This window comes from Excalfactoria chinensis, chromosome 1 (genome assembly GCF_039878825.1).
Source record: "Excalfactoria chinensis isolate bCotChi1 chromosome 1, bCotChi1.hap2, whole genome shotgun sequence".
NCBI classification, from domain to species: domain Eukaryota; kingdom Metazoa; phylum Chordata; class Aves; order Galliformes; family Phasianidae; genus Excalfactoria; species Excalfactoria chinensis.
In genome coordinates, this window is record NC_092825.1 from 54665325 (window position 1) to 54693320 (window position 27996).

Here is a 27996-nt window from a genome sequence, read left to right on the forward strand (position 1 = left end):
GTTGGCCCCCAGACTGTCCTGATGAATGAATTTGCTTCTCTCCAGGTTCAGAACTTTCCATTTGCCTTTGTTGAACTTGCTAACTTGTTTCTCCTGCCTACTTGGGTCATTTAGAATTGGGCATGTGTAGGTTGAAAGTGAAAGGCTGGAGCTCTCAGTATTTCCTAGACTTGTATTTTCTGTCAAGTGTAATGGCAGAAAATAGTGGCAGCTAGGCTGAATGTTATATTTAAATTTATTGGGCTTCTCCATGTAAGAGATGCTGAGAGAGCAAGAAAACAAGTAGTTCAGCTTTTCTACCAGAAAGATACAAGTCACAGTCTGCAGCTGCAGGGAATTTGCCAGTCCCAGAGGTTTTGATGCAGTTCGCTGAATGAAGGAGTTTCCTCACCCATTTATTTATTTATTTTTTTAATAATTAATGTTCTAAGACTTATCTTTCATTTCAATCAGAGAATATGTGAATAAATCCCTAGAGGAATGCTATTTTCAGTTCTGACGAGATGTACATACAAAATGAGCAGGAGCAGATTTAATCTGAAAGCTCTTTCCTCCCATTGCTCACAAGAAGGTAGGTGAATGAGAAAGTTTGCAAAAAAGACATTGCCTGAGCTGGGAAAAAGAGGAACAGTCATAAAACCAGGCAAAATTGCTGCATGTTATTTGGCCTTTAAATTCCAAATGGCTGTTTTTAAATAGGCCTAGTGCAGATGTTTTCTGCTACAGGTTTATTGATTAAAATAGCAGCTTTACATCAGCTCCGGGTTTGTTTCTCCAGAGGCTTTTGTCTTCATGAATCATGTACACATTTGCTGAAATTTTTCTTAGAATTCATCTACTGGAGGCTGGGTGTGTTCTTCTAGATTTTGGAAGCCTTTGTTGACCAGGCACTAAATTGTGACAGCCCCCTGAGCTGCCTTGCTTAAAAATGAATATTTCTTCCTCCATCCCTCCAGTACCGATTAAATCTATTGCTTGCACACTGGGGAGTGCACTGGGAAACAACTCCTAGTATTTGACTGTTTGGGGAAGGCTTTCATGATATGGAAAACTGTCTTGTCTACACCAGCAATTAGATCTTTCCCAGCAATAGATCCAAACACTGAAAGAGTGAGCAGAAAAATTTCAGTGAGCTTTGAATCAGACTCTGAACAGCACAGTGCTGTTTTAGGGGGACGTCTCATGCCTTCAGTACCATGAGTCTTCCCATTTCTTGAAAGCATCTTGTTAATGTATGATTAGGGCCTTTTTACGTTATCAGGCTTTTGTGTGCATAAACAAAGTTGCTGGAATATTTTTGTGCACCTGGTGTGGGGACAAAGTATAGTGCTTTGCTTTTGTAAGCCATAGTAGACCAGGCAACACACAGTTTCCATCGTAGACTGAAGCTTACGGGTGCTGATGACTCTTCTGAATAGAACTTAATGCTCTATGACAGCAGAACAACACTGCAGGACCTGCAGCAAAAGGAGGGATATGAACAGCATGGAAAGGAAAGGGAGATGGCAAAATGCTTTTCTTCCTCATTCTTTCTCATCCTCTTCCCTGTTGTAGTAAAATTTGTTTTCTTTTCAACTAGTCAGTACAGCAAAAACTCTTCATAAGGCACCAGCAAACTCAGGACAGAGAAATCAGATTGATACTTTTTGGTGAAAACATTTGAAATTGGTCTTCCCTTTCACTTTTACATATGGGAAAGAACCATGCTGATAGAAGAACATAAGAATTCTGAAAATGTAGCCAGTCACAGACATGTGGGCCTCTTTACTCTCTTCTGGGGAACGGCTGGTAGTGGTGATGATGAGCCTACAAGTTAGTTTTGGCAGCACTGTTAATTTTCCAGCAGGAGAAAAGCATAAACAAGTAACTATTGTTGATGTCAGAAACTCCATTCTGAAGTGTCCAAGGTCAGGATACTGCAGTGCCAGATCCTTTTCCTGAAGGTTGAACTAAATGCAAGTCCCTTATTGATTTAATTTGCAAAGTGTATTGACCCAGGTGGGGATACAGATCTTGACAGCGTGTTAGTTCTTCTGGAGTACCTCTGATTTGTATCTACTTTTTATAAGACATGGAAATTGTGAATGATGGCTTGCCTCTTTGTGGCTGTAAAGTACACAGCTCGAATCGTTCTCAGAGGGCAGCTGATAGGAGCTAGTTAGACACTTCCTATGTGGACGTTAGCAGCTGGGAATCCACCATTCTCAGGGCACCCATTTGGTGACCATTGCTGCCACAGTATATCCCTCACACTTCTTAAAGAACTGAAAAAAAGATGTGTGACCAGAAATATGAGCATCTACCAGATTTTTTTGTTGTCAGGAAAGTCCCTTGTGGCCGTGGAGAGGGTGGATGTGATTTAAAGTAGGCCATTATGCTTTCTTTTTTTCATTTCCTTCCTCACTCTCATAAGAATGGGGAAGACCAAACAATACAGAAAGTGCCTAACACTAACAAAGTTCTTCACTTTCTTAAACTATAGTTACAAGCAAAACTTCTGTTGGTGTAGTTAGGACAGTGCTTGAATGGTTTGTAAAATTTCATCCTCTGCTTAAATGTATGGCCTGAATGATTCAAGACTGGTGAAAGTCCTTCCCACTCTGTGAGAATACTCTGTGAAAATCTCTGAGTAGTGCAATAAAGGAAGTCTAGTTTATTGTCTTTGATCCTTTGGTATCTCAAACTGTGGAAGCTCTTCTTGAGGTTTTCCTGTTACTGAGATATTCAGAACCTTTCTTTGTATCTTCACAGCTACCTCAGAAAGTTTGAACTCTTTCTATTGCCTTTCCTTATGAAAACAGTAAGTGGATCTCCACCTTCTCTGTTAATAATGTGGGAAATCAGCCTACAGGCTCAAACTTTATTACTGTGAGGCAGAGATATACATACATAATCACAGCATCTTACTGTGTACATAAACCTTATTTTCTTAAGATACCAGTCTATGCATCCTTAAAAGATGCCTGATGAAGCCTGACAAATGAAAACACTGCTAGTAACAACAGTAGTACCTGTTAGATTTCTCACTGTTTAACCACTAAGTTCAAAGCATGTTAAAAAAGAGCATGGTATTCATAGTTTGTAAATTACGTACTAATTCTGGGCACATTAAATGTGCACAAACCTACTTTTTCATTGCACACTTCAATGTTTTAATGGAGAAGGTGGTGATGATGTGATGATATATTGTGTTGATTTTTTAAGTAGATACTAACATCTGCTTTACAAGGGATAATGAAGAGCTAAATTGTGGGATAAGCCAAATGTATATTTTATGGTTTCAAATAAAGATCTAAAAGGTGATGAAACTGTGCAATTAAGGAGCCAAGGAATAAATTCTGCTGTTACTGTGAGATACTTTGCTAGAAATAGTGGAAGTGTCAAGATACGTGAGCTAAGGACCCCGGCATGATTCTTGCATGTAAAAATTATCATTAAAAACCTAAATAATCATGCCTTTTGATATGGGCGTATTTACATGATATAACCTTTTCAGAAATGCTGTGTTGAGTTTTGACCTTCATAAGAGCTTCTGGTAGGGTCTGATACGCTGATGAAAGCTGTGGAACAGACCTAATGACACTGCTAATCCTCTGAGTTGCCTTCGTTTTTACTGTATTTCCACATACATGGATGGAATTGAAGGGCATAGCTGGTTTGGCTGACAGCAGAGAAGGATACATGCTTAGGATGTTCAGCAGCAATCAGGATTTAATGGCAATAGTGGATTAATTAATTCTAATCCATACAGATGCACTGGCTTCTAGCACAGTCAGAATCTTAATTAGGCAATCACATTTTTCCTTTCACAGTGACTGTCGCTCCAGCTGTGCTGTAACTCTTTTGTCTCATTCTGTGTGAACGTCTCTCTTCTTAAAAACAGAGATTTGCATACCTCATTAGGAAACCTCCCTTTTCTTTCCATCTTTCCTATTTGCATCCACATATTTGAGTATCTGCTTCTGATATTCTGTATAATCCCTCAACCTTACTTTTCAACCTTGTGATATAGAGTATCCTCAGTTTCTTTATTCCTTTAAATTCAGGATTCCTAACCCTTTGCTTTCCCTCTAGCTGATTTTGTTAAATATATGTATGTTCTTTCCTTCTTTGTTCCTGACATACTTTAATTTCCCTTTCTTCTCTGACTGCTTTTCTGATGTCGACTTTGATCTGCTTGCCGGCAATACTAACATTTTAAAATCTTTAGAATTTTGTTATTTTTGTACATTGTACTTTGGTGCAAAAATTAAATATGTATTGCAACAGAAGTGAGAGTTGGTCCATTCCACTACAGGAATAAATTCATAGTTAGCTGTAAGGGAGGTGATGAGGCAGTTGGGTCTCAATAACCAAAGCACAGCCCAGATTTAGCTATACAGTTAACCCAATTTTGCTGAGCCAAGCTACTGCATCAAAGACAAAAATAAAAGGCCAGTACTTTACACCTCTTTATGCTCCTTCGCCATGGGTACTGGGCAGCACTATGAGTGAGATCTTTAGCTATGGGAGCTGTGAAACCCATCCCCGGGATTCAGTGGGGGCCTTCTGTTTATCAGCACTGAGCGGTCCCTCATGTTTTATAACCCCTTGCTCTTGGAATATTACCAGAGGTTTAAACCACTAGTAGGATAGCCTATAACATCTTGTTGCTGTTTAGTTGCTTTTCACTGTTGCTGTCGCTGTTGTTGTTGTTGTTTTTAACCTTGTTTTTTGGTGTTTTTTTTTTTTTTTTTTTTTGTCCATTTATGTTGCTTTTGTGAAAGTGGCATTATTATGAATTTGTTAATTCCAGTTAATGTTTTATATTCTCCATCACACTGCCTCATGCTAAAAATGGTATTAATAATTGTGAGTTCCTCTGAAGCTATCCTTTCCTCCATTGCGTCTACTTCTGAGGGTTCTTCCTGGCCCACACTTAATTATAGTCCATTTGGTAATCTCTGGAGGATCAGGATTTACTAAAAAGCAGCATGGGGTATTTCTGATAGTAATAGTAGTAAAGTTCTTTGCCAAGTACCTATAGAAACTCATGGCATGGGTGCTTAACAATGAGACCACAGCCTGATGAATGTGGTTCCATATAGCCACTCTAGTCTGCAGGACTGCTGCTAGAGAAGGTCTCTGTGCTTTCTGCTTCTTTTTATTTTGTTAGCTGTGTTACAGCCCCTCCTTTGAAACAAATTCAAGAATAAAACCTTTCATTTCCTCCATATCTCATTTCCCATAGTGACTTTTGAAACTCATTTGTGACCTTTTCATGGGAAAGATTGACTGGACTTTGTTGTTTTATTTCAGGTCACCAGTTTCTTCAGAAGATCAAGGTAAGATCTGCTTTATACATACAAATAGCATATTAAAAATTAGATTCGGTGACTAGCTAGGAATCTCTTAATACAGTCATGTTGGGGAAAAATAACTATAAAATCAAAGTTTGATATTACTCACATGTTGTTCACATCTGGACGTGAAGTGCTTGTTCATTAACTGGATCTGTCAGAAGATAAGGTTATACTGAGGAATTAGTAAAATGAATCTTACCCAAGCAACCTGAACCACTGGTAGTGGTTGCAGTTTATTCATGTAAATGCATGGATAACCTGTAGAAAGTTCTGTGGATTTGAAGGGATATACATGGTTTTAGTGATGATGAGCTCCTCTCTTATGGCTCACAGGACAGCACCTTTGTAACAGATGAGAATGGATTTATGCTTTAAAGGACTGAGTCTAACTGATCTAGGTTACTACAAAAATCAGTTTGGGAACATGGTAAGGAATTTAGCACAGCTTGAAACTTCTACGTGTATTAATATTGCTTGAGTAGCAAGAGTTGCAGGCTATGGTAATACTCTTGCTCTGAAGTAAGCTGAAGGATTCAGTCTTTTGCTGAGATTGCTGTGACTAGCTGGTTAATACCTTGATCAACTTGGATTCTTAGATATAAATATCTTTAGAGGACAATAAATTGCTGTTACTTTGGTGCTGAAGTCCAGAGGCACGCTGCAAATCAGGAGGAAATAGCACTGGCAGAATTATGCAAAGAATGAGGAGGGTAACAGAGACTGAAACTGAGAGGGAGTTCATCATGTAGCTCTGAATCTAGAATATTATTTTGGACCACCACCACCAAAAGAAAAAAAAAAAAAAAAAAAAGTATTTTCTTTCTCCATCTAATTTATATGCATTTATAAATCAGCAAAATTTCTGGACAATACAATAAGTAAGTTTTATTTGGTCCCAATGTAGAACAGTAAAAGCTTTCAAATGAAGATGTAAAAGGGGTGGGTCTGAGACTGGGAATATGTGGAATGCTACACAAATGAGCAATAGAAATACTAACTAGTGTTGATGGGACCCAAGAGGGGCTACAGCATATATGTTTGTTTGGCCTGTGGGGTGATTAGTTAGTTAGGTAGCAGCCTACATTGTCTTTGGCACCAGCCAACCAAGATCTTTTTAATCCAGTATAGTGGCTGTCAAACATACCATCATTAATAAATTCTCTCCCATCTCCTCAACACATGATTTCTTAGTCAAGGTTATAGAAATAGAAAAGAGGTTAAACCAAAGATCCATCTTTAGACCATTCTTCCTGTCTGATTGTAGCGGATCCCCTGAAAAAGAAGAACAGGAAGGTGACAGAAGCATACAGTTTGATTTCCTGGTGTACCTACCCTATCTGCCTCCAGTAATGTGCAGTATACTGACACTGTGAAGAGAGCTCTCTTATTTAATAGTTTATCTGCTTTTTAGCATGACTGCAGCTTTTTAATACAATGTACTAGACATCTGTGGCATGTTAGTAGTCCCCATTTCTCCAACATTCAGAAGAAATTTGAAAACATTATTGTTTAGTATACTCTTTCCAAATGTAGACTTAATGTACTTTTGAGTGCAACTTGTTAATGACAGGCTGCTTTTGCTTTTTCATTTCCCTTGTATTTGTTCCATTGCCTCATTTTTATCTATTAATAGAGCAACAAACAGTGTATAACATATTTCCTTGTATGTCTTTAAATTTCATTATTTCCTACTGTCATAATGTATTCCTTCATTCCAATATATTTATACTGTTCTTTCACAAAATCTTCCTGTTTTCCATCTACCATCTGCTGCCAGGGTCTGGCTTTTTAGATTTGATAAGCATCTCTGAATAGCCTCATCCTTCCCTCTCTTCACTTTTTCATGTAAGAAAACTTCTGAAATACAAGGCGAAAGGCCTTTTTTTTTTTTTTTTTTTTTTTTTTTTTTTTTTTTTTTTGACAAATTGCAGATGGGATAGTGCTAGTTATTAGATTATTATTACTATTATTATTATTATTATTATTATTTGTTTAGTGACTGTGGCATATCTAGCTAGATTTGCAAACTGTTTAAATATATAGGAGCTTCTTTCAAACATGAAAGATTTCCTACATCTCAGAAAGAGATCCAGTGCCTTGGATTTCCTCTCTCCCACTGTCCCACATGCAGTCCATGGTAAATAAGCAAAGTATTAGGAGGAAAGAATGACAAAAGTGCTGTAGCATAAAAAGGCTTGAACCTGGGTTCTTCTCAGACCATTTTAAGCATAATTGTTGAAGCATTTCAAATTACTCTGAATTCTATTATTTGAACACAACTTGGGAGTTGAGCTGAGAACTCTCTGAACTGCCTGGCTTTTACAGTGTTTATGCATACCTCTTGTGGTATAATTTTTCTTGGAGTAGAGATCCAGTAATTTTAAGATTCTTATTCAGCCATGTACCTATTCAATATCTTAAATATTTTTATGTACAGTTATAAGGCAGTAATGCTTTAAGGTGTACAGATCACGCTGTAGAGTAATCTTACCTCACTGGTATCACTCCCTGTCCTTTCTTTCTGCTTCTCTTCCCTATTATTGGCAACTTTCCAGTGCTGATTTTCTGATGATGTTATGTGTTGGTCATTGCTGAGAAAAGACACTTTCTACAGTCTTCCCCCCCCCCTTTACACATCTTACTGTTTCTGTGTGTTTCTTTCTTTTCCTTTATTCTTATGGCCCTTTTCAAATGTCTCTTTTCCCTTGTCCGTGCTCTTCTTGCTGCATTGTGAATAGGTTCTCTTATTGTGCTCTTCACTTTGGTTTCTGATTGTACTCCTGCAGAAGCACCTGCTTCTGCTTCTAGTGTTAGTTGCCAGAAGTAGCTGTAGCACTTGTAGTGGAGTAACAGAGTTGCTACCAGAATTAGCATCTAATGTGAGTGGCACATCCATTAATCCCTGACAGGGCAATGCATTATGCTGAGCTGAAGAGAGGGTGAGTCTGAAGCACTGTCTGTCTGTGACTGGGCATTTATTGAACAATTGTAGCAGCACACAATACTCCTTGTTATGGACACTTGTTAAAGGTACCTTTATCAGTTAAAGAATTGAGTCATCTTAATAGCCTCAGAAAGGGAATCAGTATTGTTAGAAACTCTTAAAGATTTTGAGGCTTTTGTCTATGTCCTTGGTACAAGGTACTTAATACATGAGCATTTAGAGAGTGAAGTGCCATTTCCTTCCTTCCTTCCTTCCTTCCTTCCTTCCTTCCTTCCTTCCTTCCTTCCTTCCTTCCTTCCTTCCTTCCTTCCTTCCTTCCTTCCTTCCTTCCTTCCTTCCTTCCTTCCTTCCTTCCTTCCTTCCTTCCTTCCTTCCTTCCTTCCTTCCTTCCTTCCTTCCTTCCTTCCTTCCTTCCTTCCTTCCTTCCTTCCTTCCTTCCTTCCTTCCTTCCTTCCTTCCTTCCTTCCTTCCTTCCTTCCTTCCTTCCTTCCTTCCTTCCTTCCTTCCTTCCTTCCTTCCTTCCTTCCTTCCTTCCTTCCTCTCTCTTTTTGTCTGTCTGTCTGTCTTTCTTTCTTAAACAAAACACCAGAACACATGAAGGCCAAGTAGAAAAACTAACTCCCAGTTTCCCTAATTGTCTGACCAGATGAAACCAATGAAGTGAAAATGAAAGCATGGTAATTTAGAGAAGGTCTTAAGGTGGAAGTTGATGAACCTGGGCATTTTGCCTTGGTTTCCATTACCAAACCTGCTTTTTGTTGCATCAACATAATTTCTGGCAAGCTTTGCTATGTTAAACTCAATATCTTTTCGCTGCAATGGATTCCAAATTCATGAGGGAGTAGGACACAAGTGAGAAATTAGGACAAGAAGCAAATATATTCAAAGGAGAAATTTTGGAGAAGGTCAATAGTGTCATAATATGACACAGTGGGTGAAGGTGAAGAGTGATTTTCTCTTTGGAAAGGCAAGTAGGGACACCCAAAGGTCTTTCAGATTCTGTCAGGGGCTGATTTTTAGATAATCATCCAGTCTGAATACCTTATCTTTAAGAGGCAATTTTGCAGAGCCAGAAGTGCATTAGAAATGAAAAGGTTTTAAGTGATGACCATCAAATTAGCATCTATTGGAAGACTTTTCCACAGGGATTACTTGGCATAGTAATCAGCAGGAAGCTTGGGGTGACAAATACAATGCTGTGTCTAGAGGCCCCTGTGGGAGAAGAGAGACAGAGAGATTGTGTAGTCTCATTCTCTGGAGATATTCAAAACAACCTGGACGTTTTTCTGTGGAACCTATGCTGGGGAATGTGCTTTATCAGAAGTTGGACTAGATGACCTCCAGAGCTCCCTTCCAACCACTACAGTCCTGTGATTCTGTGATAAGGAAGGGAGTAACCAACAGTATGCATGAAAGACAATGCAACTCCATCCTATATGGAAAAATGATTTGCCATCTCTCTTTGAGACAGGGTGTGCTGTTCACTGTAGTGTGCTCCAGTACTGTCTGCCCTGTTAAAGGGAAGAGGTCTGAACATGTGAAATAAGAACGTAGGAGTCCCAAAGATCAGCATAAGAGCTGAGAACACTTTCTGGAAAATGGGTATTTCCTGTTGTCCCTGTTAACCTTCGGAATCTGGGCTTCACTCTGTTGACCTCCTTTCTTATTTGTGCAGTCACTGGCCACTGGTCTTGCTAGTCAGAGTCTGCAAATGAACAGTCTTTTCAAGAGTGGGCTTTTACAATTTATTTATTTATTTATTCTTAAAGTGGGCTTCTATTCTCAATAAAGAGACAACAACTCCAGAGGATCCTGAATCTCTCAGTGCTGGTACAGTCATTAAAACAAGCAAACCACCAAAAATTTCTGCTCTGTAAACCAGATTCCTTCAAAGGAGAGTGATGATGGTTTTGCACATCTCCAACTGAGAAGATGTCTTCATCAGGGTGATGTTGCTGCCATTTACCTAGCAACAAATTAAGATGTTCTGGAATGCTTTCACTGAACAAATCAAAGGCAGTGCTGTGTGTGGAGGGAGGAGTGGGGGGAAGATGGGGGGGGGGAGGGGAGGAGCTCCTGACTGCAGGTATTTATTTTGATTAATTAGCCACTTTGGGAAGAAAGCCCTCCTGGATAGTGTTTTGAAAGTATGTCTGTGGCCAGCTGAGCCAACAGTAGCATGGGGATCTGATCAGGGTTTGTTTGTTCACATCTCAGCAGAGGGTGGGTTCAATTCAGAGCCATAATACCTATAACAAGAGAAAGTGTTCTGTGAAAGCACTTCTGTAAGACTGAGGGAGGCCCATTCTCCAAAACCTTTAAAAGGTACCTATGTCCCATCTCCCATTATATCTAAACAGGCTGAGGGATCAGTAGGCAGCTAGGAAAGGAAAGAAGGAAACGTCTGGCAAATGCAGTAGGGGAAAACTGAGGAATTTTCTTTCCAGCTGGCCACTGTCTTTATCCCTTTCCCCTTAGAAGAGCATAGGAGCAATGAAAGTGTTATCTGGACCTGGGCATCAGTTTTCAAGCAGAAGACCTGGGTAACCTAACACTGTACTTCTCTCCTGCATTTTGTTTCTGATGGACTCACTGATGCTGCTTGTGGTCAGATGACCATGGTAACTCATTGAAGTAACAGAGGAAAACGATTCCCTCCATCCACTCAAGACTCTGGCCAGCAAATAAAATCTTGAACTGACTTTCAGATTGTTTATTACTATTGTGAAGACCTAATTTTGAAGATGATTTACTTAGATATTGCTGGATAAAGGCACTGCAGCTGGCCTTGCTGTGGCAAAGACCTAAAGGAGTTGCAATATGAGTGTCTGTAACAGTAATGGTCTGCCATGTTAGGGGAGGGTGAAGAATAATATGACCCACACTGTTCCTGTTTTTTAAGTAAAAAAAGTAAATCATTGCTTAATTATTTTGCCTAGAACTCCCTTTCTGCCAAACTACTGCCACTCTTTTGATGAAGTGTCTGCATTAGTCAGCCACAGTCTTCCCTGCCTTGTGTTCTTGCTTCATCAGAGACATTTTCCTCCACAACATCACTCCCGAAAATGACAGTAATTGTTCCCATCTTGGCTTAAAAGTAAAAATGGTGGAAGGCAAAAGGAAATTAAAAAAAGGAATGATGTCTGCCAGATGGTATTTAGTTTATCTGCAACTGCTCTTTGGGTTTTTGGACCATTTACAAAGGAAGCCCTTTCGCCTTATGGTCATCCCTTCCCTTTGTAAAACTAGTTGAGACAGTCTTGCAGGAAATGTTCAGCATAAGGATTTGAATACTTCCACTGCTAACTATCAACTGTACTCTCAGCTCAGCACCAGCGCCACATAAACAATTCAGGGTGGACTCTAATTGGCATCAAATTACCTTTAAACTAGTCTGACAGTGCAAATGGGGCCTAAAAGGCAGCTTGAGTGTAATTTACATCTGCTTGAAAGCCTCTTTATCCTTGTAGAGTTTTATGAAGGGACTTCTATGTAAGTGAGAATTTGGTCTTTCTTTTTCTTAACCGTGTGTGGTTATTTTTATGTTTTGGTTTTTTTTTGTTTGTTTGTTTGGTTGGTTGGTTTTGTTTTTGGTTTTGTTTTTGGTTTTGTTTTTTTAGACTTTTTTTTTACTATATTTTTCTTTTTCTTAATCTTTTCTCTAAACAGTGATTTGCAGCTGTGTGTTGTGTGAATCTAAAGTTATAAAAAGAAAATGTTTTTAATACAAGAACTATCTGAGTAAGGGGTGATTTTTGCATGCTAAATTCCTTTGTTTTATTTCCAGATTAGGCAAACAGATGCAGTTAATACTGTGTCAGTTCTTCCCTTTGGATTTGCACAGAATTAGATAGTTTTGTAGCTAAAGGACAACCCAAACTGTTGAGAAGGACTTTTTACCTCTTTGAGCAATCCCAGAAATAGATATTATTGAAGCATGACTTGTTCAGAGGGTCAGCATGCTTCAAAAAGTGCCTCTTAAACCGCAGGAGACAGTATGCTCAAACACACGTTTTCCTGTACAGATGGATTAGCTGGAGATGCTTTGCATAGACCTTGTGCTGAATAGTCACCAGACTTCTGTGTCTGGCTGCTGTTCAGCTGAGGTGTTTCTGAGCTTTTGGTTGTAGCAGATTGTCTGTTTTATTGGTCTCTTAGGAGTATCTTGAACTCTCAGGTTCTTTATCTGATTTTCTTTCATGGAAATAGTGCTTCACAGCTCTGCTCTCATGAGCTACCTAGACCACTGCTGAAGCCTTGAGATTTCATAAGAAGTCCGAGCCTTTCCCAAAGCTGAAGTCCTGTGGGGTAACCTTGTTTACCATCTGTTTCTTTAGGATATTGGATAGTTGCAGCAAACAGATACATTTTGGAAAAAGTTTCAAAATCAGTCTCTACCATAGTCAACAACAACAACAAAAAACAAACACCAGTACACTGAAGGTTTGAAATCTGTGAACTGAATGTATTTTTGCTGTCATATTTTTGTCACAGTTCTTACACGGTCTTGAGTCTGCTGTGTAACTCCTTCAGTAAGTCCAAAATCCTTTGCCTGTTTCCTGCTCCCTTGGCAGGCTACTTCTTCAGGGATTTCTAGTTTTCAAAAAGGCTTGTGAGAGACTTCTTCTTCTTAAGTTATAAATGCATTTTGTTCATGAGAGCAATTGATGAGTTTTCTTAACTCAACCCTTGAACCTTTTTCCATTGTATTTTCTCCCCTTCTTCCATTGAGGAGGGAGAGTGAGAGAATGGTGGTGGTTTAGTTGCCCATCAGGGTGAAACAACCACACTATCAAAGCACTGATAAGCTTTCTGCTCAGGCAGATTCCTTAGTAGTATCAGGTCTGGTTTTTACAGTGTTCTCTTGAAAATGGGTGTTTTTTTCCCTTAACACAGCTTTTCCTATATGTAGCTGTAAGAAAAAAAGTCAGTCCTGAGGTTTATGATGAGATCAAATATCTTTTTCCTTGTCTTGGCACTAGTATAATAATAGATTCCAATGGGAGTAGGTATCTCTTACTAGGGCATTACTGACTGGGCTGTGAGCCCAAACCGGGTAGCCCATATTCAGAGAGCTTTTCCATGTCCTATAAAGATGAAAATTTTTAAGTACTCTTCCAATGAACACAAAGGTTATTTCTTTCTGCAGAATTCTAACCCAGTATTTCTATTGGCCATTTTGCTCTGCTGTTTTTATTTTTTATTAGTCCTTTGACCCTGATACCCACACAGATATATTTATTTCCTTTTCTTTTCTTGGGAAACCCGTCAATGCACAAGACTTTATTTCCATTTTCTTTTGTTTGTTGCTGTCTTCAGTAGTTGTTTCCAGTACTTGCAGGTACATAAAATACATGAAGAAACATTTAATTGCTCTTTCCTCTCAGTGTAGCTTCAAAGAGAAATGTTTAAGCATCATCAGCTTCAGTGAGACTCAAGACTGTCTGTAGATCAAAGACCTGTCAGCTTGTAGTCATTCCAACAAAGCATTATTAATTTTTTATTTAATTTCTCAGTTATGTAGACAATCTGGCGTACATATTTTAAAGGTTTTTAGATTTTTTTTTCCTATAACCTTAAAAGCAGATTAAATATTAAGAAGAAGTGACTGGTTTATGGAAGCTCAAATGCAGAGATTTTCAGCTTTTCTTCACTGTAGATCCCTCAAAACTGTCTGTGGTACTGGCAGACACTTTAGATATGCCAACTTACATACTAGTTTATCATTGTCATCATGGAAGGGAAGTAGTCATGGAATAACAGAATAACTTTGGTTGGAAAGGAACTTATAGATAGTCAAGTTCTAACTGCCCTGGCACAGGCAGAGTTGCCAACCACTAAGTCAAGGACCTAGATCAGGTTGCCTAGGGCCCTATCCAACCTGGCTTTAAATGCTACTGTGGATGGGGCACTTGCAGCTTCTCTGGGCAGGCCAGCACCTCATTGCCTTCTGAGTAAAGAATTTCTCCCTGATATCTAATCTAAGCCTGCCCTCTTTTATTTTGAAATCATGCCCCTTTGTCCTATCACTGTCTACCCATGTAAAATGTTGATTTCCCTCCTGCTTAAAATCTGCCTTCAAGCACTGAAAGGTCACAGTAAGGTCTTCCCTGAGCCTTCTTTTCTCCAGGTTGAACAAGCCCAAATCCCTCAACTTTTCTTTGTAGGAAAGGTGCTCCAGCCCTCTGATAATCTTTGTGGCCCTCCTCTGGACCCATTCCAAAAGCTCCATATATTTCTTGTGCTGAGGTTCTCAGGTCTGGACTCAGTACCCCAGACGGGACATCACAAAGGCAGAGCAGAGGGAAAGAATCCCCTCCCTTCCCCTGCTGGCCACCCCTACTCTACTGCAGCCCAGCATACTGTTGGTCTTTTGGGCTGTAATTGCACACTGTAGGCTCATGTTAAGTTACTCCATGGGCTGCTTCTCCAAAGTGTTCTGATTGACCACCTTTTCCTGCAGGTCAAGGCTGAAGTTCAGTCTACAGTAGAAGAGAGGTCAGCTCTGTACAGTTCTGGATAAGTTATGTTGCTTTCAGCTTTTCACATTAGATTTGATCTTTACTGAATTGTACAAAGCTGTTACAAGCAAATTGTTGTTTACAGAGAAAACAGTGTGTTTCTGAATGATAATCCATATAGATTACACACTCACTTGAGAGCTTAGCTTTTTGAGTGATTGAAATAGTTATTATTGATTTTAGTAAAACTATTGATTTTGGTAAAACTAGTGCAAAATTATGAACAGAAACTTGTTTTCTTATTGTTTTTCTTTTTTGTAATGCTGAACTTTAATAGCTCAGAAGACTCCTGCTGTGTGAAAAGAACATTCTTTGAGTCAGGATCAGCTTTTAACTTCTCAACATGTGAAACAGTAATTATTTTAAATTTCTGGTTCTGTGAATTTCATAGTTCTCAGCAGTAATAAGGGAAGGGAGATGATCTGGAAGCTAATGATAGGCCAAGGTAAGTTTAACAACAGCTAAGAAATGTGATGATGTCACCTTCTGCTGCAGATTTTTTTGTTGTTTTATTGTTATCAGCCCAGCAAGATTTGAGTGAGGCAGCATTTGAAGAGGTGATCCTTAAGAGTTCCCTGAAGCAAATGTGGCAGGAAATGGAGATGTACACAGGGGCTCATTGTAAAGTGACTCACAGTGGAGCCCTGAAGTCTAATATATTTATTATCTGCTTCTAGCCAGAAAGAAACATCCAGCACTGAAATGTGGATGGCATGTTAATTCCAAGTTCCTTGTCTTAGAAAGAACTTGGTTGTAGGCACTGTCTGATAAATGAAGTTTGTACAACGGGTTGTACAATATCCCGAATATTTCAGATCATCACCTGTCTTACTGTGTCTTTTGAAGGAGCTGAAGGTTTTATCAGCCCCATTTTTTTTTACACTTTGGAGTTATGGTTGGTAAATCCTACCGAATTTCCTGTGTGCTTAAATGCAGGATTTCTTGCTTATCGTCATACATGTTCAGGTGCATAGTTAGCCTTATAATTTTTAACCTGTAGTAGGATGTGTTATCACACTTTGCTCTCACACAGTGCTTTTTATTCTTAGACCTCAAATTGGCTTCATTTTAATCATGGATGTGACAACTCCTTTGCATGGTACTTATATCTTAAAGCACTTTTAAGTATTATACTCCCTCCAGTGACACTCCGCAGACCTTCACTGAAGAATTCCCTGGAAAAAGCAATAGCTTCAGAGAAGGCAAACAGTTTTATCATTATTCACTATGGTTTAGTTTGTATAGTAATAGCAGCTGTAACTGTGAACTGGAAAGGGTAAAACCAAGTGTACAGTCTGACTAGTAAAATCTGGAAGATATTTATGGCTTATGGTTGCCTTTATTCACTTAAAAAGCCAGATTAATTTTGTACTGCTGATGTTAGCAGACCATGTGCTTTGGGATTCTTTTCTGTCATATTAGTAGCCTGGTGCTAAGACCCACTTATGTCCTTGGCACTGAGCTGATCAGCAGCTTTGGGATCAGAGGGGAATTTTCATGCATGGCAGATAGGAAGGTGTAGTTGTTGGTGGTTGAGCTTTTCCTTACTTGAGATGCTTCTGATAATTGTCTTTGGCAAATATTGCTTCTGAAAAAAGAAGACAGTGGAGACATCTTCTGTCCCTCTACTGTTTTTCTTTCTTGTTATATGTTGTGGCCATGGGTCTGTCTTTGATAGCTGTTATACTATGAGAATGTGCTGGACAGCTTTTGAGGTCTGTGCTGGAGTGATGTACAGTCAGTCTTACACAAGCAGTTAAACCATTTCATGGTTGTTTTTGACTACAGGCTGGGCTCAGTGACTCAAAGATCCCTTCCCACCCTGATATTCTCATGCTACAGAAATACAGAAAGTTCCTGAAATTTATGAACATAAGCGTTATGCTCCAGACCCTTCATAGCTCTGTTGCCCTTCTCTGGACATGCTCCATGTCCTCAGTGTCTTGTAGTGAGGGTCCAAGAAAGTAGTTGAGGTGTGGCCTCACCGGTTCTGAGTACAAAGAGAAAGCTGCACTAGTTTGCAGAATTACCAGAATTCAAATACGTCTTTTAAACATGACTTTTTTCTTTTTTCTTTCTTTTTTCCTTCCCCCTCCCCCCCCAGTTAGTGGATTATGCACTTAATTTATAAGTCATCTGTGTGTTTTGTTTCAGGTTTATTTGTAATGTGGCTAAGCTGGTGATCTAAATTGGCCAAGGGGTGATTAGAACCAGGTGTCAAAATTCATCCATTGGAGACCCAAAGTTACTGCTCTCTAGCAGCTGTTTCATATATGATCCGTGTTTCTGGCTGTCCATATCCTGGCAGATGAAGCAACTCTGTCAAGATCCATCACCTCAGCAGTGATTTACATTTGCTGGGTGTTTCAGCAGAGCGATTGGTGGTGGTACGGAGATGGGTTAGGGTCTATGTGTAGCAATGTAGCCATAGAGAGAGTTGAACTTTGCTGTGAAGGCAGCCCAGGGTGTCTAGCACTGTGACAGCCTAGTTATATGGACAGACCACTTGAGTCTGAGTCTTGTCAAGGTGTCACATTTCATCAGCAATAAATCTGCTTGCAGAAAAAAAAAAAAAGAAAAAAGGACTAATAAAACATTTCTATCAGTCATGAAATACACTTGTCTGACAAGAAGCTGAGAAAAAAAAACAACAAAAAAGGCCTGATTTAAATATTTTTAAAATGAAGTAGATTTTGAAGCATCTTTAAGACATGAAGTTATTTTATGATATAAAACAATTGCATCATTCATGTTATATGTTACACCAGTGGTGCAGTGCTGCTCAGAAGACAAAAAAAAATATTCTTACTTTAGTGATTTTAATTTTAAGATAGCTTGGTATTGCCTGTTAACTGTTGCTGTCCAATTTCTCATTCAACTCTCTTATCACTGCCATCTGCTTACTTGTTTTAACCACCTCTTTTACAGCCAGATAATTTTTGCCCTGAGGCCCTTCCTCCTGTGTATGCCCACCAGTCCCATTTGAGTTTACGTGGTTAGTGTACTAAGCAATATTCATAAGTGTATACAAAAGTGAGCTCTGTTCTGAAGAACCTTTCTCCACATCTAGTTCTACAGCTTCTAAGTCTTTCAGCATTGTGGCTTACTGTGCAGAATTATTTTACTGTGGTTTCATCTGCTTGTAATGCCAGCTGGTTTTGTTGATCAGTAAAGCATTCATTTATGCAACAGGTTATACTCTAGCAAAGTACTTAAAATTGTTTGAAGGTAGGCTTGGTAAAAAGAATGTGATTAGCTCAAAGCTAAGCACCTACCTAAATGCTTAGCTGGATTGAAGGCATAGAAAAGAAAGGAAAAGATTGGTTTACTTTTGTTTAATGTGTTTTAAAGCTGTTTTATCCTAATATCACCAGGAAAACCTCTGGTTACATGTACTCAATGCAGAAGACTTGCCATGGATTTATAGGTTTTTCTTTTGACTTCACAGTTTTTACTGGGTCTCCTGGCTTTTCTGAATTATAACCTCAACTAGCAGCTCTAATTTGCATGAAAAAATGTTTTTCTGTCTCTTACATAATTTTAGGGCAACCATATCTTAAAATACTAAATGTAGATGGTAATGAAAAGTTGGTGTCACCAGTTCACTTCATTTCTGCATGTGTGAGGAGAGCAGAATAGTTAAACAAGCCCAGACTGCAGCAGCCCACACAATAACTGTGGCTCTGAGATCCAATCTGTGAATAAGGACCAAAAAAGAAAAAAAAAAAAGATGAACTGAGTGGCACAAGGGCCACATTCTGTTCTTGCATTAAATTGGGCAGAGCCAGTACTAGAAGTACAGGGGAAAAAAAAAGATAACTGTACCCCACTGAAAATGAAGTCTGAAGAAAAGAAACAAATGTATTTTTCCAGTTCATTATCCTACTTGCTGGTGTTTGACTTCTTCCATTCCTCAAAGTAGAGCGCCCTGGTCCCCACAGACACCAGGGGATTTATTAAACTTAGTTTAACTTGTGATCACTGTAGGACTGCCCTAAATCCAGTGTTATAAGGAATACCTGTGGTTTCAGTTCCTGCTTTCCGGAATGAGAACTAAGCTAGACTGAATTTTTGCTTTTCTTATTGCTCTGAGTCTAGGGCATTAGGTGGCACTGGGATAACTGAAAAATGTGTAGAAGTCCAGGTGTTTTCAAAGATAGGACCTGTTGTTGAGTTGTCTTCGCATACTCTTCCTCTTCTGCCCTATCACTTCTGGAGTTGTAACAAACTCCTCGTGGAACTCACACTGTGCAGTTTCCTGTGTGTCGTTTAGGATGGCTTTCCTTCTCCCTTGTTCCTCCCTATGTGAGCTGTTGACATCATTATATCAAGGATGGCACTTCAGCAAATGCTTAACCTGATTGCATTGCCTAGACTTGCAGGCAGAAATGGACCTTGACACTCTTGGAATAGTATGAACTGAGGCAAACGTTTAATGCTTTTTATGATGCAAACAGAAAAACTGCTTTCCCAGAAAGATTATTCATATTTATTTATTTATTTATTTATTTATTTATTTATTACAAAAGTTATAATAGTGAGAAGGAGGGAAAAGGATGGTTACTTGCTGTCAACTAGTACTGTTGCAGGGTGCAGACTATACATTGGACAATACAGAGTCTGAGGCTCTTGTCTTCCCTCTTCTTTCTAATGGGCTTGGGACAAAGTTGTGGCAGTGAGTAGACCTGGGTTCTCTTCCCAGCTCTTCCCAGCCTTGTTGTGAATCTTTGTTCACTGTGCCTTTCTTTGTCCCTTTTCCTACCTGTGTCTGTTTAAATTACCAAAACTAAAAGGATGGGAACTGGCTCCTGCCCTGTGTTTGATTCTGCCTACCAAATTATTGGGACTACTGACTTCTGGCAGGCCAAGATGTTCTTACAACACAAATAAATATTAAGAAATCTCTGATTTGCCTCTCTTTTTTCTGTGGCTTTGGACTCCCTGTGTATTTGATGCTGACTGACCAGCACAGTCATCAGTCCCACAGTCCAAGCAGTCTGTGGGAATTTCAGGTTCTCTGTGTTTGGCATTGATGTCCTTATCTATAGCTTAGATGCCAGGGAGTCAGGTCAATCCTGTGCTGAAAATTCTCTGAAGTGCCACAAAGCAAAACTTCAGACAGAAAAATGCAGTTCCAGAGCAGCATTGGAAATAATGGTTCAATGTCCCTGCGGCATTCATGCGACATGTGTAGTGTTCCTTTTCCCTTCTCAGCATGTCAGTCCAGGGTCCTTACCAGTTTTAATGGTATATGAGGATGCAAGCAGATTGAAGCATCTGTCTTGTGCATACTGTGAGATGTGTTCTCAGCTGTGAGGCCATATACAGTATGCTTTCCACATAATATTAACTTTATGTTTGTCTTTTGCAGCTCTTTTACAGGCAGTCATAGCTGGTGATCTGCTAAAGGTAAGCACAGAGCACTGAGTGTCCATGTTTCCACAGCTACTTGAAGGTTTGATATGCTGTAAATTATATCACACCTCTGCTCAAAACATAAACAGACTGCTGTAGGGTCTGCTGTCAAATGCCATTTTACAGCCATTCCAGGAAACCCTGAGTATTAGGGAGCACATCAGTCAGGTGAGGTGTGAAAATTGAGTGAATAGGATCTGGTGTTAGGCAGCACCATTCAGCCCAGGGTCCATAGTGCGCTGTACAGAGCACTGTGTCAATTATCAATAAGTAAATCACTGTACTGGCAGATGCAGCACTAAGCAACAGCGTAGTTCTGATGCAGCTTTAAACAATAAAAGATGTTTTATTGCAGTGATGTTGGTGGCCAAGCAACTAGAGTTGTTAGAGACATTTTAACATCTTCCTAGGCAACCACAAGCCAGGTAGAATGAAACTCGGTTTGATGCTTTGCTGTCTGATAGATGTTTCAAAACCAATAGTGTTTTGATATGGTCAATTTTTGGTACCTTGCTTTGGTAGGAAAAGGCATCCATGTTAAAAAGCGTTTTCTCAAAGTCTAAAGTTCCATGCCTGACACTTATTCAGTCTGTGTGTGTCAGCAGCCAAATAGGAGTTTGCAAACATGTCCCTGAATTTGGATGAGGAGTGTGATTAATGATTTCAATACTATCTGCGAAAAGCCAGCTTGGAACCATTCATAAAAATGACAGTACTGTTAGGGCAAACCTTGGCCTGCAGAGCTACCTTCCATTCCTTCTCCCCTAGCGCAGTAGCTGCAGCATCTAGGGAATGTTCCTCAAACAAGCAGTCATAAAAATATTGTTCAGTTTCTGCTTCTTGAAAGCTTTTTGCCTGAGTTTGCTTTGACAAGGAAACTTGTCCTTCTTCAGTTGTCTTGTGTCATAAATAATGTCCCACTGCCACCTATTACTCCATCTTTTCTGCAATAATCTGTATTACAGGAACAGTTTACAGCAAATTTGAGAACTGACCGGTGGATGTTTCCTGTCTGTTCTTATTCTGGATACTGCTTCCCCCTCAGAGGGCTCTGAATAAGAGGGAGAGTGTGAGAAGGAAGATCTGTGGCAGCTCAAATCCAGCTCCCCATGGATTTTTAAGTCAGAGTTTTCTGGTTTAGTCAGAAAGCATTTACTTTGGCTCTGCTGCCTTTACTGATAAAAAAAAAAGATTTAAAAAAAAAAAAAAAAGTGGATTTTTCAGGAGATAAGCCAAAATTTTCTATCAAATACATATATTTTTAAATTTCCTTACAGCTTCACTGGAAGTGTTTTTGTGAGCATTTATAGCAAGCAATAATTCACCACCCATAGAGCAGCAATGTCTCATTGTTCAGGAAATACGATCTGTTCTTGTTAACCCATATAATTGTCAGTGCTTCTAGTTTAAGGGTTTTTTTTTGTTTTTGTTTTTGTTTTTTTTTTTTTCATTGAGGCCTAAAAGCTGGATTTAATGTAATATTATATTTCATTGCATTGCATTGTTGTACTGATCTCCTGCGGAAATTAATACATGATTTGCCTGCATATCTGTTTTTCTGCTTCTCCTGCATTATCCATCTTTATGGGTATGTGTGTGTGTTTTTTTTCCTAGTTCATAGAATGCTGTAAAAAAGGAGCCAATTTGCTAATCCAAGGACCTGACCATGGCTCCTTGTTGCACTACGCTGCCAAGAGTGGGCATGGCGAGATTGTGAAGTATATCCTGGAACACGGTGAGTCAGTGTGCAAACCTACAGAGAGCTGTACTGCAGCCAAGTGTGTCAGCCAGGTGAAACCACACAGCTGGGAGCTGGGAGCATCCTCGCTCATTGTCGTCACCCTCAGCCAGATGTTCACTTGCAGCAGGCGTAAGCAGGAGACTGGGAATGGCAATGTGATGTCTCCAGATGAAGGGAAATGAAAATAATTATAGGTTTTGAGGAGAATGGGTATTTTCACAGTTCCATCAGTTGTGATGCTGTGGAGACCCAGTGTGATGCTATGGTTTGCTCTCTGTCATGAGACTCTGTGGAATTAGTTTTCCTATTCGAGCATGTGTTGTAGAAAGAATCTAGACTGTGTAAAATCATTAATAGAAAGGGAAAGTCCCTCCTACCATTGATATTATTTCAGTATTTATTTTTGTTTAAGACCACCTGATAACAAACACTGATGATATCCATTTAAAATATTTATATTTGTATGCTGTGATCTTGCCATTTCAGTTTTCACCTTCAGACTTTTTTTATCATTGTCAATAACAGAGTTGCAGGCATGCTTACATGTGCTATGTAAGAATTCGCATGTTTGCATATGTTTGAGTTAGCAGTATTTAGGAGTTTCTGCCTGTTCAGACTACTGTGATCTTGTTCACTGATTACTGGAAAATTATATAGGCTGTAACAGCATCAGTGCTTACAAACACAGAGACTATCTCTGGCAATTATAATGTATTAGCTAATGCCTAAAAGTTGCTACAGAAATTGCACAGAGAGAAAAAAAAAAAGCACAACACAGAGTAAATAAGGAGGCAATAATCCATTTGTTAACACTTGTTTTAGTTGGGGTGGGATTTGGCTTCAGCTTGTCTAATCCTAAAGTTTAGGATTTTACATACAGGGTGACATAGAGAATAGGTTTAAGTTTCAACAGTAGTCAAAGTAGTCATTGGAGCCAAGCATGTGATCCAGTTTACAATTAGTTACCTGTGTGCTTTATTTGTTTATCTAAACATAACTGTCCAACATCATTTGCTCTTGGATATCCAGGACATCTGCATGGGTCCATAGGTAACATGCAAGGTCTGTAGAAGACTCATATCCTTCCAGTCTGGAAGCTACAGGAGCCTAGTCAAACATCTCTGTAATTCCAAATTCATACCAAGGCTTGCCCTTCAAAATATCATAAAATATCCATATGTGTGCCTCTAAATTCTGTAGATAGACATAATTTCACTTAATCCTCTTACTGTTTCTGTTTTTTTCTCCTGGTGCACATGACCTGTGCCACTTCACTCTCATGGATGCCTCTCCAAAACTTTTCTTAGGCACACATACCTTAAATTACACACTGACCCAGTTACCATTCTTTCAGTGAGGGTTTAAAATGAGATCATTTAAGCTGGTGAGGATGTGAGCAGGAAATCCATGGGAATTTTTGAAGTGAATAGAAAAATGTAGGGGATTACGGACAGTTAGACAAAGACAAACCAGAAGGTTGAGCAAATGTCAGCTCAGTTCCTCTCTCCCCCTTCTGTCCCCAAGGATGACAGGAAGCTTTTGCAGCTTTCCAGACATATGTCCTCTGGGCTTCTCCAAATGCATTGTTTGTTTAACATTCTCTGGGGATCAGAGAGTGCATGGGACAATGCTCTAATAGGGGCCTCCTCTTTTCTCCCACCAAGCAATTAATGAATCTCATTTCTACCCTGGGCAATTCTCAGTCACAAACAAGCTCTCTTGCTGAATCATCATCATAATGTCCTTGTTTTTATGTTGTGTTCTCTGGCACCTGGCATCTTCTCGGTAATAATTAGTGTATGAGACCCTATCCAACACTACTGATATCTAAGGCTTTCCCTGTATCTAGCTTCTCATTTCTGCTGATAGGCACCCTCGATAAAAATGGATCTTACTCTTCTTCTGGCCATTATTTTTGTCCCTCTCTAATTCCCCCATAGTTTGTCTGTCGTAGAGTTTATAAAGAACACTTGACTAGAGATGGTTAACATTAATCAGAGCTCCACAGCAAAATACTCTCCAGAACACAGCACAGGAAATCTATTATTAATCACAGAGAAAATCGTCTAAGTGTAGTTCAAACTGTGACCAACAGCAACAAAAAATGATTGTTAGCTGTCTGGTGTGAAGCTACTGGGGTAAATTGAATGTGGTACAGGGGTGGTAAATCCCTCCCTGCCCCCAAAAACACACACCCCAGGCATAGCACTGAGATTGTGAAGTAGAGGAAATGGTGTTGTGCTGTCCTTGGCGGTGATGGCTTTAGGTTTTCTGCAAGTATGCAGAGATATTAATATGAGAGATTACACTGTGTTCTCGATCAAAATGATTTCAGATGTTAGGGGCAGAAAATAACCCATCAAACAAAGAGATTGCTGTGATACTTATCAGTGGACTAGCGTGAGCCTGGAATAGCAGCTGAAGCAGCAATGTAGTAGGTGTTAGAACAGCTGCGGTGTAGTAGGTGTTAGAACAGCTGCTTACTGCTGAAGAAATAAATGTGTTGGTTGCTGTTCCTTCAAAACAATTTCTCTCCATCTCCTATGCATGTGGGGAAGATACACAGGCCTACACATTGTTCAAGAAGCCTTCATAAGTCAAGGGTCTTTTTCTTGTACTGAGGGGGTCACCTTTTAAGATCTGTCTATAGCTGGTCTGAGAAACACTTAGCAAGAAACTGAGGGCCAAACTCAGTAGGTATCAGAACAACATCTGTTTTTTGCTGCAGTCAACTATCTCACGCCCCAATGCTTACACATTAAAAAAAGAAGTTAACTGTTTATTTCATTCACAAAATCAGTAGATAATGCTTAAGAATCTCAGTTAGAAAAGTATCTCCTAAATCATTGCCTGTATTTGGAATCAAACTTGATTTGAAATCTTCGTCTGGAAGCTCTGAACTGTTTATAGTTTATAACAGTTATTGAAGACAAGCAATCCAAGATATATATTCTTCTTTAGAAGCTCAAAAGAGCTTCTAAAGCTCAAACATGCAAGAGTTCTGTAGTTAATCTAGGGAATGTCAGTTTTCAACAGAAGAACATTACTTAAAACTGCTTAAGAGTTTGTGTTGGAAACTTCTGGTGGAATAGTTAGTCCATGCCTGAACATCTTTGTGACCTCTGTCCTCAGTGTCCTTGCTCCACTAGATAGTATCCTCTAATAAACAAGAGAATACATTTGTTGTTATTATCATTAGGGTTGTTTTGTTTGTTTTGCTCTGTGACAGAAATCTATGTTGGGGACAAAGTCTGTCAGAGATTGAGTTTGTCTGACATTCACTGATAGCTCTAGATATGCAGAATGTTTTATAGGAGGAGGACATCTGTGAGATGCCTAAGTAGTAAATAGCTCAAACTTCCTAGAAGGCACAAAGTATAAAATAGGCTATTTTATTTTCTGGGTTTACCAAATTTGAGGTTAATGTGAGTGAGAGATTGTTAAAATGGAAGGCATCTTCCCATTATTGAACCACATGACAAGTTACAGTAGAAATCCAGAGCCAAAAGACACTAGTAGTTCAAAATTGACACTGTTAATCTTCACATCAGGTACAAATGAGGAGTGCAAAGTTGGGGGGAGACTTGAAATAGTTCTACTTTTGCAAGTGGCTGTTACTTTAAAAATATTCCCTCTTTGACAGTAATGAGCCAAATCCACTTTTGTTCTATATATCAAAACCTTAATTAAATTATTAACCAAGGAGGATTTTGACAGATGAACTCCCAGAAATGCTGCTAGTAGAAGACATTACTGTTATAAACAAATTCACTTCTTCCCCAGTTCCATGAAGGGAGGAACTGACAGGACCAGGGTCTGGCAAGTGTTAATAACAGTATGTCTCCTGTGGGTAGCTGAAACTGCCTCCACTGGAGAGGGCAGGGTATGTTGCAGTCTTGGAGGCCTTTTGGACTGCATGGTGCTGTATATTTTGGAAATGCCTCCTTTTGCCTCTCTTTTATGTTGTAATGAACTCAGCTAAAAAGCAGCTGCTTTCTAGTGTCTCCTTCTCTTGCCTCCTCCTGTCCTCAGCTTGGCCTGAGAAATTAGAGAGGGGCTTTGGTGGAGTGAAAGGAGGCAGAAGGAAAGAAGGAAAAAGTTAATAATTCTACACAGACTGTCTATTGGAGATGTGAAGGAAAGAAAGTGATCTCAGTTGGGCTTCCCCTCAGTGTGTCATGCTTTTCATCTCCTTTCAAGCAAACTTCTCCCCCCTGTCCCCATCCTGCCATTCTTTAGTCCCCAAGTCTCGCTCTCTCTCTCTCCCTCTCTTTTTTTTTTTTTTCTCCCTCCACCTCTCCACGCATTTCTATCTTTTGTTTTTATTTCCCCCCCTGCTGTTTTCCTTGATAGAAATCTCACTCATGCATTTCCCTTCCGGATTTCTATGGGGTTATTTTGTCCTCTCTTTCTCTGCGCCTTGGTCTCCTTTTCTTTCTTTGCCTCTTGTCCTGGAGTAAAACAGCCGCCTCCCTGCTGGGTCAGGATGACATTGCCGTTAGCTTTCCCAGTGCCAGCCCTTCCCACATCTGTGCAGCCTTTGTCCCAGGGCAGAGGGGGATTTGGAATGGTCGGTTGGCAGCGCCAGGGAGACTGATGTAAAAATGAGGTGCAAAACAGAGTGGAAAGAGAATTAGGAGGAGAGCGTGATGTGGTTTAAGAGAAGCACAAGCAAAATAAATGAGAAATAAAGGAAACAACTCAGACTGAATGTGAGTTGGGACCATATAGTTTTAGAGATAGGCCAAAGAGAATAATATGAATGAGTCCTGGCACCATGTCATGCTATAAATTGATTAACTGCAATATCTAGCCTTAAGTCTGACTGGGGTGGAGTCAGGTTGCTCCCACTGAATGTTTTGTTTGGAATAGTTTGCTGAAGAGCTCCCATGTGCACTGGTAGGATGTACCTGGCACCTGTTTAGGTTCATACTCATAGACTGCTCACTCAGTTCTTAGTACTTGGCTCCCTTTCTGACCAGTTTTCCGTTGTCCTGGTTTTCTTTCTCATCAGACATACTCTGTTCCAGCTCTTCTGTTCTCTCAGATCACAGTCATCTAATTTCTCTCTCTTTTTTTCTGTTCTTACCTGAGTAAGAGTGTGCCCAATGCAACTAGTTCACTTCAGATACTTTGCTACATCACACCACAACCTTCGTTGTCCCCTCTGTGAGCTGAAACATTCTATTACTAAGTTAACACCACAGGTCATTCCTTGTACCTTTCTCTGGGAGGTAGTATTGCAGCAAGCCACGGGAAATGGCTTATTGAACCTTTATTTTTGAAGTAACATGATTTTCTTTAGTCCTGAGAGATATTATTCATCTAGTTGTTGGTTGTTTGGTTTGTTCTGCTTTTGAGATGTTGAGATGATCAAACTGCTGTTGAGAATTAGGAGAGTTAGGAGAGTGGCTAATGAGCTTGGAGAACTGCTTCAGTAGGTATGCAATGCTCTGTGCACTGGGTTCTAGGCATGCTACCTTTTTGACCACCTCTTTCCCATGGTAGAAGGTGAAGGGAAGGAGCTATTTGCAGTTCCAGAAGTCATGGCAACCAATTCTCTCAAACATACTACACACGTTATAAAAGAAGTCAGGGAGTGGTGGACTGCTCTGCTCCTCTTCAACATATACTCAGTGAAAGAAGTGAGGAGAGGTTGTGTGCAGGCCTTTGTAAGTAAATAGTGTGAAATTCCTCAGTTTCAGGTGAGATTTGCAATAAGCTCTTGAGGACGCTTGAATTTGAAAGTCAAAGTGTGAAGAGAAATATTCATGCAAAAGAAGAAAAAATCCTGTAAAGCTTCACTATTCCCCATGCTAAATGCCCCATACCATCTGGTACCATGCTCCAGAGCAGTGGAGAGAAGAATAATAAGGAAAAGTTCTTCTCATTTCAAATGCTATCCAAATCCTAGTTTTTCCCTATTACTGTAATTCAGTGATGGTATTTGCTGATGTAGACATCTGCCTGTAGTGAACGTCAACAACAAAAACACATCAACAAAATGATTTTTTTTTTTTTTTGGTCTCACTT

The 27996-nt window shown here is 39.6% G+C and overlaps 1 protein-coding gene across 4 annotated transcripts in view; it reads left to right on the forward strand.

Annotated features, from left to right (window-relative positions):
* Positions 1-27996, forward strand: part of DGKI (diacylglycerol kinase iota) — a 206354-nt gene that overhangs the window by 171140 nt on the left and 7218 nt on the right. For all 4 annotated transcript variants that reach the window (XM_072346703.1, XM_072346788.1, XM_072346853.1 and 1 more), the window contains 3 exons: positions 5299-5324; positions 20179-20216; positions 21837-21957. In XM_072346703.1, coding sequence (XP_072202804.1) covers positions 5299-5324; positions 20179-20216; positions 21837-21957 — 185 coding nt within the window. The remainder of the gene's footprint in view (positions 1-5298; positions 5325-20178; positions 20217-21836; positions 21958-27996) is intronic.